General features: G+C 31.5%; 1 protein-coding gene across 1 annotated transcript in view; it reads left to right on the top strand.

Annotated features, from left to right (window-relative positions):
• LOC127706626 (uncharacterized) overlaps window positions 1-11,228 on the top strand; it is a 143,206-nt gene extending 131,978 nt beyond the window's left edge. The window contains exons 30-36 of the mRNA XM_052211283.1: window positions 4-219; window positions 1,741-1,807; window positions 3,378-3,541; window positions 5,632-5,759; window positions 8,509-8,650; window positions 9,198-9,437; window positions 11,182-11,228. Coding sequence (XP_052067243.1) covers window positions 4-219; window positions 1,741-1,807; window positions 3,378-3,541; window positions 5,632-5,759; window positions 8,509-8,650; window positions 9,198-9,437; window positions 11,182-11,228 — 1,004 coding nt within the window. The remainder of the gene's footprint in view (window positions 1-3; window positions 220-1,740; window positions 1,808-3,377; window positions 3,542-5,631; window positions 5,760-8,508; window positions 8,651-9,197; window positions 9,438-11,181) is intronic.
• Window positions 11,229-14,567: the final 3,339 nt, after the last annotated feature.

Below are 14,567 nucleotides of genomic sequence, written 5' to 3'. Positions count from 1 at the left end.
CAGAGTGTCCATTCATGTCAATTACTATGCCAGACAATGTTGTATGTACATTTGATCAAATGTGCTTGGGAGTTGAGTGTTGTATGCATATTAAACTGGCAATATTCCGATCATCTATCAGTGTATTTGCTCGATTAGATCCTAAAGAAATGAAATTTGTCTATGGAATCAATAGCCATAAGTGGACAATCAAGTTAGCATCAGGATCAAGCTTCGATGGTAAGGTGAAATAACTGTGAAAAAAAACCCAGTATATCCCACATCTGACTTTGAAAACACTTTTGATTATGATTGAGTTTTTTAAAGTCATGTTTATAAGTAAAGTTATTTTCATGAGCATTTAGATATACTAGTAACTTCATAGAAGTTGATGTGAAATATGGTTAATGATATTTTGGTATGCAGTTGTAGAAGCATTTGCTCATCTCAATTCTATTGAGATTAGTTTGCCCGAACCCTCTCAGTCATGGTTCATTGTCTGAAACTTTTGCATCTATAGAAAATAAAGGATATGGGGTATTCATCCATGGCACAAAATCAGTATGTGCATAGCAAAAAACACAAAAAGTAAAGGAACGGCGATTTTATTGTTGGTATTCATCTCATGGTCACAGTGAGGCCTTCGACACAGAGCAAAACCTAGCACCGGTTTGAGCGGAGTTCTTTGAAAACTGACGATCACGTCACATCTGTGAATTGAAGAACAAATCCAATGATTAATATCAATCAAAGAAATCTGGTAAAGAAATGAAACATGTACTGTCATACATGTTGAAATTTGTGATTAGGTCAGTTTAAGGGCAACCTTTTATGATAAGTCAATGATATGTGGTATGTAGTTGTACAGCGCATTGGCATATCTGATTTTCTCTGCACCTTAAGTTATGGTTGTTTAAATTTGGACGTTTTGCATTTTCTACATGCAAAAGTATTGTCAGTTTTCTTTTGCCATCGGTTTGCGTTCGTCGTCTGTCGTCTTTCTTCCGTTAAATTTTCTTTGAAAATTCTCTTTCCTAAATCTCTTAAATGAATACAAATAAACTCATAATACATACCATGCTTACTATGATATTTCAACATTAGCATTGTACTAACAAAATTGCACACAGGCTAGACATATCTCTGTGTTAATAGTTTATTATTGCTACAGTGAAATTTCTCGGTGAAATAGTCCTTTTCATGTAAACTTTGAGGATAAAATGCATCTACGGGTGCCACATGTGGAGCAGGATCTGCTTACCTTCCCGGAACACCTGAGATCACCTGCAGTTTTTGGTGGAGATCATGTTGCTCAGTCTTTGTCAGTTTATTTTTGACTTATGAGTTTGAATGTCCATTTGGTATCCATCGCCTCTCTTTATATATATATACTTTATTTATAAAATCTTTTTTTCTTGCTTTGACACTTTTTTTTAAACACATTATTTATATGAAAACATGTATATAAGGGAGTATATTTGTTTGATTTACCTTTTGCTTTTTGGGTACAAAAAATATTCAGCTTTGATCTTTAAAATCAAACATGTATTCTTTTCTTTCTTTTGTTTATTTGAAGAATGCAACTTATTGCATATTCTAATGAGATTTATTTCTGATGTGAAAAAAAAGGTATAAATAAAAATTAAAAGGAGTTCTGTTAACATTTATGTTCCAAATTAAATACATGAATTAAAACATATTAATTTGTTCAAATTGTCACTGTTGGTAAGATTTGTTATTTAAAACAACGTTTGGTTATAGGTGTTGAAGGAGAAAAGCCTACAGGAATACAGTTACCAGTGTTTGGTGGTGTTGAAGTAATTGTCAGGTAAAGCATGATAGATAATTTCAGTATAAGTCATGTGATACTTCAAAGTTATCAAAAAAGTTGAAATGGCTAAATTACTTTAAAACCTGTGTACATAAACTCCCTATTAAAAGATAATTTTCAAAATTGTTAAAAAATCTTCAGAAATGTACAGCCATTGTATTATTGTGTTCCGTATTCTTCTTCGACGAGAGCTTTTTGTGTACAGTGAGGATCTTAATCATGACACTTCGGCAACCGCACAGTGCGAGTGCGAGGGAATACATGTGATGAAAGAAAAGGTAAAAATAACTTGAAAAGAACATAGTTTTAATTGAATCTGAAAGAAAACAATTAATTCGCCAAATCGTTAAATAACTGTTATGCCAAGGTTTAATTAATAATGGAAACGCATAGAAAATCAAAATAAAAACAAATAAACATCGTTCTTTCGTCTCAATTATTTTCCACGTGCTCCATGATTTTTTGTCGATTATACTTTATGGATTTGTAATAAATAAGAAAATACGTGAAAAAAGGATTAAGTTTAGTATATATGCATGGATTGATGTCCTAACATTATAAATAACAACCAGAATCTCGTTTCATATAACTTAAAACTACATTATGTAAAAAGTTATTTGTGGAGATATAAGTTTGATTAGATGAAAGAAGTGTAATTCTTTATTTTTTTAACAGTGTTGATATTTAAATTAATTTTGAAAATATACTTAGAAACAATGGAATTCTAGATATCTGATGTTTGTTGAAAAAGCTCATTTGTCGTTTGTGAACAGTAAGTGGAATACATGTTTTGCGAATAATTTAATTTATTCTATGATTTTTTTTTTGTATATGGCCTGATGCTTGTTAAGTCATCTAGTTTGTTATCAGGGGTAAACCGACTGCACCAGGATACATCTTTTACGATGAAAAATTATTAAAAGGACAACTTTTCGATTTTCTGCGTGTGTGTTGGGGGAGGGGGTAAGGGACGATTTTGGAAATGAGAATGCTAGCCAGGCTAAATTAAAAAAAAAATAAAACGTTATGAATATACAAACATAAAAATAGGTGAAATAAAATTCCATGCACGAAAAATACTCTTGACACATCTACCACTTGATACCAAATAGCATGTATAGGTTTTCTATGAGATCTATATCAACATTTTACTTGTCAAATAGTTAAGATACCACAAACAACATATATTGCAGCTCAATATGGACAAATGATGATAATTGATTGGTGCTTGCCTTTCAGTGTCAAATACTACAAAAATGTCAGGTTGAAAATGTGTAAGTGTGATTTGAGTTTTAATCATGCTTCGTACTAGACTTGACAAGCTAAGCCGCCGGAGTATTTTGTACCTGTTACCTCACTGGGTACAAAGGAACACTTGTAGTTAGAAACATTATTCTAACATTAATTGCTCCTATATATGTCCATCTTCATTAAAAGTGTTTTCATAAGACTCTGGGATTAAATAATCCAGTCTTAGAAGCCGTTAAAAGATGAGTAGATTATTTTCATATTTAATTTAACATAAGTAACCATGATAACTAACATTAATTACTGTATGATTTTGTAGGTACAAACTTGATAAAACTAGTTCTGAACTGTATGTTACACTTGGTGCAGGATTTTGTTACCAAGGGGACTATAAATCTTGTCTGATATTTATCAACGTATTAGAAAATGCTATGTTGGCCATTCCAAACATTCGAACAGGAGATAGAGTAGAATGGCCGAACAGTTAGTATTTATATTTTGATTTGTATTAGGTAAATTATTACAAAAAATCAATATAATTGGAATATTGTAATTCAGATATTTTTGGAAGCAAATATTAATAAAAAAGGAAAAAAATGCGAAGTCAGTTATGGCGATTTCAAGACAACCTGCATACAGATATATATATCTGATATCATAGTGCGAGTTCTTATTATTGCGATACTCTCATAATTTCATTACATGTATGTTTCACAACAATCCGCTAAAAACAATCGTGCGTCATTCAAAAAATTAACCTTCATATCAAAATGAAATTTTACATTCGTGATGACACGTGCTTCCACAAAAAAGTGCACAGGTAAATAAAAGAAAAACTTGATAAAACATTTTTTTCATGGTCTTATTAGCATAAAAATGTAATTATAAGAAATGAATGTTTTTTCTTGTAATTTTATTGGGGTGTAAAAGTGTTGATCGTGCACACATTTTTAGAATGAAGCGCGGAATTCATACAAACTCTGCTTCGGTCAACACTTCAACACCCCAAAAAAATTACAAAAGAAGCATTCATTTCTTAATTAATTGCATTATTCGCAATAATAAAAACCTTACAATGATTTCTGAATTTACAGTACAGTAAAACATGTCTAGACAACCATCTGCTGTATGCGACCCCTTTTCAATCTCAAATCTTTAAAGAGTTCCTATAGATTTCAAATATTAAGCGACAATCTATTTGACAGGAATAGACACCCTAGTAAATTGTTTGAAACTACCACCAGCACTGATTTAAACAACAACTTCTCACTTTGATATATTAAGGAAAGGACTACTTAAATAATCTTGCCGCTAGTATATGATACTGGAGTATAATAAAACAAGAATTATTTGTGTGATGTTAAATACAAAATAAAATATAAAAACAAGCATGAAAATTTTTTTATATGATGCGATATTTATATTACAACACATACAATTGTACATACAATATCAGTACAGTATAATTCATTTTTATTAGAACATGCCAAAAAATAAAAAATAATATAACAAAAATACCGTATTCCAAAGAACATTCTAAATTCAAAATGGAAAAACCCTTTATCAAATGGCAAAATCAAAAGCTCAAACACATCAAACGAATGGAAAACAACTGTCATGTTCCGGACTTGGTACAGGCATTTTTTTGTGAAGAAAATGGTGGATTAAACCAGGTTTTATAGCTAGCTAAAACTATCACTTGTATGACAGTCGCATAAAAGTCCATTATATTGACAACAATGTGTGGAGAAAACAAACAGACATAATAGGTAAAAATGTCAAAAAATGGGGTACAGCAGACAAAATTGTGTTATAATCTTAATCACTATAAAAACTAATAACTATTTCAACAAAGATAATGGCGTGTAGACACTCTATAGATAAAGTACATATGCAAAACGAAAGACGGGAATACAAGAACGTCCACAGCACAATTGCGGGATGTATAAAAATCGAGCCACGTCAAAAGTATATCACATTGTACACAAGTAAAATGGACATAACAGTATAGTTGAAAAATATACAAAGATATATATAAGGAACAATGTAACAAAATCATGTGCATACATTAATCCTTCTAGTCAAATGAGTGAGACTGTGTTAATACAATCTGCATTAAGAGACCACTTTTGTCTTTTCCATTAGTGATCTCTTAATTAAGTCTTTCGCCTGTATGCTTTTAATTAGCCACTCTCAGGTGTCAAAGTGAATCAGTAATGTGTATTAAATCAATTATTGTAATAGACACTGGTAGTAAAATAATTCATAACAGCAAGTAATATCTGTACTCAAATTATCAAGCTCCTATTATATTGTCAGGAAATGCATAATTCAATTTGTTTTGATGTGAAACAAAATTGCCGAAATGTAATTGTCCTTGCAATTATGCACTGTGACACCTTGTGATGGCAACTCTTTCTGCAAGAGAAGATACAGAAAATACCAATTTTATCTTCAGATTCTCTTGCAGTTTTAGAGTCCATCGTGTATTCAATAAAAAGCAACTGACAATTCATTTCTGCCAATCCCAATAAGAAATTTTACAACTTTTCATGTCTATATCTACTTTTTAGCAAACAAGAAAAAGTTCTTTGGTGAACATTTACTGGAAGGAAAACTTAAGTCAGTAGGGAAGGAAGTTACGAAAAAAGAGAAAGAAGAAATAACAGAGAAACTGTTTAGTATATTAGGCTTGCCTGAGGTATAGTATCATGAATAGCGCATTAACCATATTAACAACAGAAAGTTATTGTATTTCATCATATCTGTATCACTCTATTTCATATTCGCAGAATACGTCTGAAGTGTTGAATTACTCCACAGGACGCCAAGCTTCATTTGAAGCCATTACTGACACTATGATGGATATCTTTGAACTGAAGTTACAATCTTGTAAAACACTTTGACTTTGAAGCAATACTATGATTTTCTGCCTAAACTCATATAGATAATTTATATTTATCTTTAAAACCAGAACATGATGGGTTGCAAATTTTTATCGGGCAGATTTATTTACTTACAACAAATAATAGATAGTTATTTTAAATCTTCAAAAATAAACTTGAAGGTAATAAGTAATTGTTTAAAAAAAAAGTTATAATTAAACATAATTAGCTCAATGGTCATAACACAATTGCTAGGAAGACAGTTTTGTTGTTGAAAAAAAATCAGTACCTGATTTAAACCCCCATTTTTTAGCTCACCTAGCCCACAGGTCCAAGTGGGCTTTTCTCATCATTTGGCGTCCGGCGTTCGTCGTCCGTGGTTGTCCGTCGTCTTGAACTTTTACAAAATTCTTCTCTGAAACTATTGGGCCACAATCATTATTGTGGTATAGTTTTAAAAATGTGTCCGACGATCCCGCCTACCAGCCAATATGGCCGCCATGGCTAAAAATAGAACATTTTGTTGTTGGGGTGCTGCCTCTGAATTGGTAATTTTAAGGAAATTTTGTAGATTTTTGATTAACATCTTGAATATTATTATAGATAGATATAAACTGTAAATAGCAATAATGTTCAGCAAAGTTATTGCCCTTTATAGTCAATTTGTAACAATTTTTCGTAATTTTTTGTAATCTTTTACAAAAATCTTCTCCTCTGAAACTGCAGAGACAAATTTAACGAAACTTGGCCACACTCATTATAATGGTATGTAGTTTAAAAAATGTGTCCGATGACCCCGTCTTCCAACCAACATGGCTAAAAATAGAACATAGGGGTAAAATGCAGTTTTTGGCTTATATCTCTAAAACTAAGGCATTAAGAGCAATCTGATATGGGTTAAAATGTTCTTCAGGTTAAGATCTATCGACCCATAAATTTTCAGACGAGTCAGACAACCCGTTCTTGTGTTGCTGCCCTTGAATTAGTAATTTTAAGGAAACTTTGCAGTTTTTGGTTATCATCTTGAATATTATTATGGATAGAGATAAACTGTAAACAGCAATAATGTTCAGCTGACCAAAATTGTCAATTGACCCCTTAAGGACTTATTGCCCTTTATAGTAAATTTTTAACAATTTTTCGTAAATTTTTGTAATCTGTTACAACAATCTTCTCCTCTAAAACTACTGGGCTAAAACCACACTTGGCCACAATCATTATTGGAGTATCTAGTTTAAAAAATGGAGTTAGTGTCCTTAAATGACAAATTTTACCATTTTTTTCTCCATTTTTGCCTATTATCTTGAAAACTATAATAGATACAGAAAACATTAAAATGCAAAAAAAGATCAGCAAGACAAATTCTACAAATAAGTTCACATTGTCGAACGTCAGCTGATTCCTTATCAGAGTTATTGCCCTTTGATGATGATTTTTACCATATTTTGGGGTTTTTTGCCTTATATCTTAAAAGTTATAATAGATAGATGGCAACTTAAATAAGCAAAAATGATCAACAAGACAAGATCTACAATAAAAACATTAAAAAAGAAATTGTCCGACGTCTCCTTGGAGTTATTACCCTTTAATGACAATTTTTATTTTTTTTTTTTGGGGGGGGGGGGGCTTTCATGATAAAAGTTATAAAATAGACACTTTAAATCACAAAAATTATCAGCAATGCAAGATCTACTAACAAGTCACATTTCGCTGAGATCGGTAATAATAGGAGTGATTGCCCAGCCCCTTGAATAAGGAATTATTTACCCTCTTTTGTGTTTTGAGCAAAACTAAAGAAGATAGAGAGAAACTAAACAGACTAAATGATCAGCAATACAAGATCAACAAAACAGATTTTTTTCATGAATTCTATTCTCGTCTACAATGTTGGAGAGTGTCCTTTGTTGAATATGCACATAGACCAAGGTGAGCGACACAGGCCCTTTAGAGCCTCTAGTTCGTGAATGAGAACGTCTTTCACTTACAGATAGATTACAAGTACTTTAACTAACCAACGAAGTATAATGACGAAAGTGGAATTTCCATCTGTTTAAAGACAAAATGAAATGTTTCTCTTTACTCGATCTGTCCTATATAATTTCCACTCAAAGTTATTATACTGCCAATCATAACCTCCAAAACCAGATACTTAATTGTCTATTTGTTACAGCTCTGACAAAACAGAAAATTTCTTCACTGCAGTTAATGAAATTGATGAAAACATAATGTTTGATTTACAGGATATATACATTTTACCAGGGTGGTTATTAATAATGATACATTTGCACGTTTGGAAAAGTCAACTTTTAAGAACTCAATTACATAACCTATTTATCCAAATTTGATGCTCAGTTAAAAAGAGTGAAACCTACCCATTCTCAAGTTCTCAACCAGAGAAACAGCATAATTTATCCGGGCTTTTAGTGAAATACTCAAGTAATGTATGTATTTAGCCGCAAAGGCCACGCATACACAGATCCCTGTGATAAGATTCCAAATTTCTTAACCGTTTCGGTGAAGAAGTTCATATGAATGCAAATAGTTAAATATATGTATACTTTATAGAAGCTGATAACCACAAAAGGACCTTGTCGAAGACCCGATTTAATGACAAAGAAACAGTTGAATGATGAGTTGCAATCTCGAGGCTTGAGTTTAGATGGCAGTTTAAAACAACGGCAATCTACATTAGAAACAGATGATAGAAGTATGAATAAAGAAAATGTAGAAAAATAGTCGTTATATATTATTCAGTTGAAGGGAAGTAGTTATTTATATCAGAAACCACCGACACATACGTTTACCTTGTTCTTCCCTGTTGTCAGTGCTATGTAGATTGCTGCATGCAGCAGCACCAAGACTGTAAATATATCCCCTCTTTCTTAAATACAGTGTTGGTTCCAGTGGATCTGTGCTTCAGAAATTCTCTAATGTTTCATAAATCTAAGGTAGTGTTTTAGGAGAACTGACAAGAGACACAATCAAACAAAATCCATTACCAAATAATTCGAAAAAAGACCATAAATATACAAGATAAATAGATTTACAAAAAGACACATGGAATGGGATAATAGGATGATATTAGCGATGGTGTCTTTATCACAAAGAAAACACTATTGAATAACATTTGCATGGTTTTTTTTCACACAAATCTATGTGTTTTTATTACACTACAATGTTATTTCTAGAACCTTGAGTTTTTTTTCTTCCCAGCATGACTTCAACTAAACATGGTTTTCAATATATTTTTTCAGAGTGCAAACATCTAACTCTACCGGACATCAGAAATAAAAGGCTCAGAAATCTTCTGTATTATTCTGTATCACCTACCTGTTTACGATTGGATGCTTGCTTCAGTCCACTTATAAAAATCGGCAGGAAAAAGATAAGGAAATCATTCAAAGCGTTCGTAGATGTTGATAACTGTAACTTTATTGTGACGCTTGGATTTGAAGGATGGAGAAAAAGTGTAATTTTAATCAGTTATGATTGGGGTATGTCAAATAAGAATAATATGACAGTAGTCACAATGATATATGAGGTAACGTGTAAAATATAAAGGGAAGCAGAAATTATTAAAAATTTCAAATTATGACCCCAAAAAAAACCAACGAAATCTTGAATTAAAAAAAGACATGAGAAACAGAGTCAATAAGTTTGAATTAAAGGGAAAATAATTCGAAAACAAGTTTATCAGTACAACCTTTACCTATAATGATACTGTATATCCTGAAAAGTCTCCTACTAATTGATGTTTTCATAAATTTTTACAAAAACATAAATTATTTAAAAAAAGGCAGTTACAGATTTAATGGTTGGTGAATGAAATGTAGAAGGTGTCATAGTTCACGTCCTTTAATTGTCTTGCCCTTATGATAGAAATAGGAGTTAGTTGGTCATTTGCCATATCAATCTTAATTCCCTAGTAATGTAGCAGAAATAGACATTACAAACAGCTCCGATTCTTTAAAAAAAGTCATGGTTGTAAATGCTGATAATATTTTATCAAATGTTTCTAATTTGTTATGTTATTTTTACTTGCACTTTCCTTAGGCAAGAGCAGATCTAGTAGACACTCCTCTCTACCATTTTGTCTGTCTTCCACCTGTTTATCAGAAATACATAGATGGTACATGTACCTTGTTGGTGTCATGTGTAGTTCCATCATTGTTCCTTCAAAATTATTCAAACTTTGAACATGTATTGCACACAGACTGAAGATTTGCCCTTCATATTTCGAACAGATTTAAACAATGATTTTCTCCGTTTTCTCATTTGTGGAACTAAGGTCTTTTTCGTCTTTGAATGCTTTAATAGGTTCTTAACTTGTGTTTACGTAACTATAACAGATTTCTTTAACCTTGTCTAAACTTTGCAAAGTGATTGCTCACAGGACCCAATGGGAGTTTTTCTCTCAAATTTTCAAAATTGTTTTATATACTTTTTGGTCAATAGCAATTAAAAAATGATGGTGATCTGTTAGTTTCCTAATCGAATCACTTATATGCTAAGACAGAGGTATTGCTTTGCATGTGACACATATAACCGACCCTATTTATTTTGTTTTAAGCTCGACATATACGACCATGTGCTGCTGTTGTCTTTTACCATACATTGTATGGAAGGGAATTTTGCATTGTTCTTTATATTTTCTCATTTCTTGAAGATAATAGCCTATTAATTGTTGCAGTTTAATATATTTTAATCGACAAAACCCTACATTAAGTAATGATAAAATACATTTTCCCATGTTTTATGTAATTTATTGTAGTTAAAACGTAATGTGTATTTATTTCAGTTTTGAACAACATGTCTATTTATTTCAGTTTTGATCAAAATGTCTATTTGTTATTTTTTGCCATCCTCAATGGCGTTTAAATATGACAGTTGAACTGACAATGCTAAGTAAAAATAATTCATAGATAGTATTTGCAATTTTCAAGACTAAAATTGAATCATTGTATGTCTGAGAATTTTCTTTACACCCACCAGAACTACAATAGTCAATGCATTTTGAATGGTTCGCCTTTTATAACAATCTTTTCGTTTTAGAATTTTCCAATAATCTTGATAGCACTGAAAGCTGATTTTTAAAACAGCACAATGTAACACAGGTCCAGACACTTTAATGGTCTTGTTTGGATTCTGAAAAAACATAAGAAATAAATGCAGTATTGAAACTTAAAAGTTTCAGCATGGTAAATTTTAATATGTGATTGTCAATATCTTTATATGAAGGAAAGAAAGAAGAACTACATATAACAGATGAAATAAAAGTAATGTAAGTAATTTACTAAAAACAAATATGATTAAAATTAGACATTGCCTGAAAAGGTCAGCTTAACATTTTGATGCTTATTACGAAGAAAATAACATACTGAGTCAGAATATTGGAATCAGTTAACGTTTCAAGCATTCAAATCATCTGATGTTCTTACAAAAAGAACATCCAGAAATTGGTTGTTACTCTTTATAAGGAAACAGAAAGAATGAGCAAAAGATTGCAATAAACAGGTTGCAAAAGCAACTGAATTGAAGCAGCTCTTAAAAATTACAAGACTCCCACTAGATATTTAATCCAAATTTGTAAATGAAACTTTGTCAATTTGTTTGATATCTGCACACATTCCATGTTTCATTACACATATTTCAGGTCTTCTAATAAGTTCATTTTTCAAAGAAATTTTCATCAAATATGTCACTTTGTGTTGATTTGTTACGCAATGTATTTCACTACTACATATATTATCAAACATAATTTTCCAAGCATGGTCTCCTGATCGATCTTTATCTTTAATATTGCAGTTACATCAATTCTATTTTTGCCTGTACATGCAACCTTCAAACTAGTTTTACCTGCAAAGAAATAATTTAATTCGTTAGTTTTTTGCTTGATAGTATTTATGTTCGTAAAGTCAAGTTTTTGGTTTCTAATGTGGACTTAGTGCCTAATTTAGATTTTGTAGAGAGAGTGCCACGGTCTCTGCACGTTACTCTTGTAACAACTCTTTGAGGGGTATGTAGGTGACATGTTGCAAGGCGTAACAGTCATTAGACTGCAACATGACTTTTATATGTGGTCCTATATAAAATAAGAAACTTTAAAGAAGGATTGCACATTTTTTTAGACGTTGTGCACCTGTTATTAGTGTTCAATTATTGTTTGAGAGTTCCTTCGTCTTTTTTTTTTTTTTTTTTTTGGAGAGATGGTTTTTCAGCAATCCAATACGATTGTGAATTATTCCTGATGGTGAAATTTTTACAGAGTGTGAATTCACATGGAGCATGATGTTAGCATAGCATGAGACCCGTACTCTTTCGATGCACCTGGTCTCACTTCTTTACTAGTTCATGCGATTCCCTCAGTTTCTTTTTGTTAACTGGATTTGCTTCTTCCTAATCGATTTACCAGATTTGAATATAGGTGAACTACTGTCGCCTAAATTTATAACATACCATAGTTCAAAGTGCAATGCCTCTCAAACTAAATATTTTGTGCTTTTATCGTTGCAAGTGATTTGAATTATTCCCCAAACACAAACCACAAACACAAACACATAATTTCTTACGTTTTTATTATTTCTCCATGTAAGTATATTGTTTTTCATATTGACATGTGTATAGCAGTATAACAAATAAGATTATTTTCAAGTTAACTCATTAAAAATACCAAGCCAATTGGCGCTATATTTCACTTCATTTAGATAATCACCGTAAATAAAATTTAAAAAAGCAGTAAAGTACTACAGTCATGAATCGTTAGAAAAAAATTGTCTATATTTTGTATTTTGTAAAAGCTTAAAGGAAATCTTTTGCACATTGTTTTGGAAAATACAAAACTAGGTGAGTTAATTGTTAAAGAACTCGTATTCGTGAGAAATATTCTTCTCTCGATTTATCTGAATATGGTATGATTGCTAACGTAACAACTATCCAGTCAAAATGATATTGGGTAAACAAGTTATGTTACGTTTGTATGCCTCAACGTTTTATACACTCTGCTCTAAAAGAACTGGATTTTACCTAAAACAACATGTGTGCATACTTTACCGCGTGATGTATTTTAACATTCATCAACTTCCTATTCACAGAATATTTATATGTTCCTACACATAATGATCATGAATGAAATTTGTTGTTTTAGCTCACCTTCCGAAGGAATGTGAGCTTCTGCCATCAATTGGTGTCCGTCGTCGTCCGTCGTCGTCGTCGTCCGTCCGGTGTAAACTATTTCAAACATCTTCTCCTCTGAAACTACTGAACCAATTCCAACCCAACTTAAGCTGAATGATACATAGGGTATCCAGAATAAGTTTTTAATTTATGTTCTGTTTCGTCAAAATACATGGCCGCCATGGCTAAAAGTAGAACATTGGGGTAAAATGCAGTTTTTGGCTTATATCTCAAAAACTAAAGCATTTAGAGCAAATCTGACGAGGTTAAATTTTTCATTAGGTGAAGTTCTATCAGCTCTGAAATTTTCAGATGAATCTTATAACCCTTTGTTGGGTTGCTGCCACTAAATTGGTTATTTTAAGGAAATTTTGCTGTTTTTGGTTATTATCTTGAATATTATTATAGATAAAGATAAACTGTAAACAGCAAAAATGTTCAGCAAAGTAAGATCTACAAATAAATTTTATATGACCAAAGTTGTCAATTGACCCCTTAAGGAGTTATTGCCCTTTAAAGACAATTTTTCACAATTTGTTCATCTAGTTTGCTTACTTTAAAAGATCTTCTCCTTTGAAACTGCTGAATCAATTTCAGCCACACTTGGGCTGAATGAGTTTCAGGATATCTAGTATAAATTATGTATTTTATTTCCTTGTACGTTAAGAAACATAGCCACTATGGCTAAAATGAAACATAGGGGTAAAATGCATATTTTTGCTTTGAAGAAGATATGACAGATACAAAGAACATTTAAATGGCTTTTTTAAGCCACTCATTAATATATATTGAAAAGCAAAAATAATCATTGATGAAAGATTTAAGCAAAAAATTACAGGTGAGCGATTCAGGCTCTTGAGAGCCTCTTGTTTGTTTTTCTCAGGAACTACGAACCAAAGCTTCCTGAAATTAAACATTATTACGTTAGTTGTTATGTTTACCAATCAATGGACTAAATCTTTTGTGAGCTATGTAAGATGAAAATGACTCTCTTTAATTACATCCTAAACTTTTTTAATAGGTTTTCCATCAGTCGAATTGATGACAAAAATCAGTTTTCTCTACATCTTGGAGTGATGCTGTCTATTCAGGGATCAGTGTTGATTGATGAAATGTTTATTCAAGATATGCATGTACCGATTCCAATTTGTGATTCTAGCTTCACATTGCCTGGTAAGTACACGTTATGCAAGTTTTAATTTTCTTAAAACAAAATTACTAAATTCCTGCACCTTTCTTTCAATATAACCAAATGAAAAAAAAAACAACACTTGTATTGCTTTTAATCATATTATAGTATCAGAATATGTCCAGTTCCTGGAATTGATATATCATATAAAAATATTTTCATCAAATGATATCATTTCCATTGTATTCAATATTTTTTCGCAGCATTGTAAAAACTTACTGTACATGTAAATCTTTCTTGATTTTGTAATTCACAGTATGAT

Source organism: Mytilus californianus, unplaced genomic scaffold (genome assembly GCF_021869535.1).
Source record: "Mytilus californianus isolate M0D057914Y unplaced genomic scaffold, xbMytCali1.0.p SCAF_6, whole genome shotgun sequence".
NCBI classification, from domain to species: Eukaryota; Metazoa; Mollusca; class Bivalvia; order Mytilida; family Mytilidae; genus Mytilus; species Mytilus californianus.
Note: the sequence above shows the minus strand (reverse complement) of the source record. Positions and strands in the feature narration are given on the sequence as shown.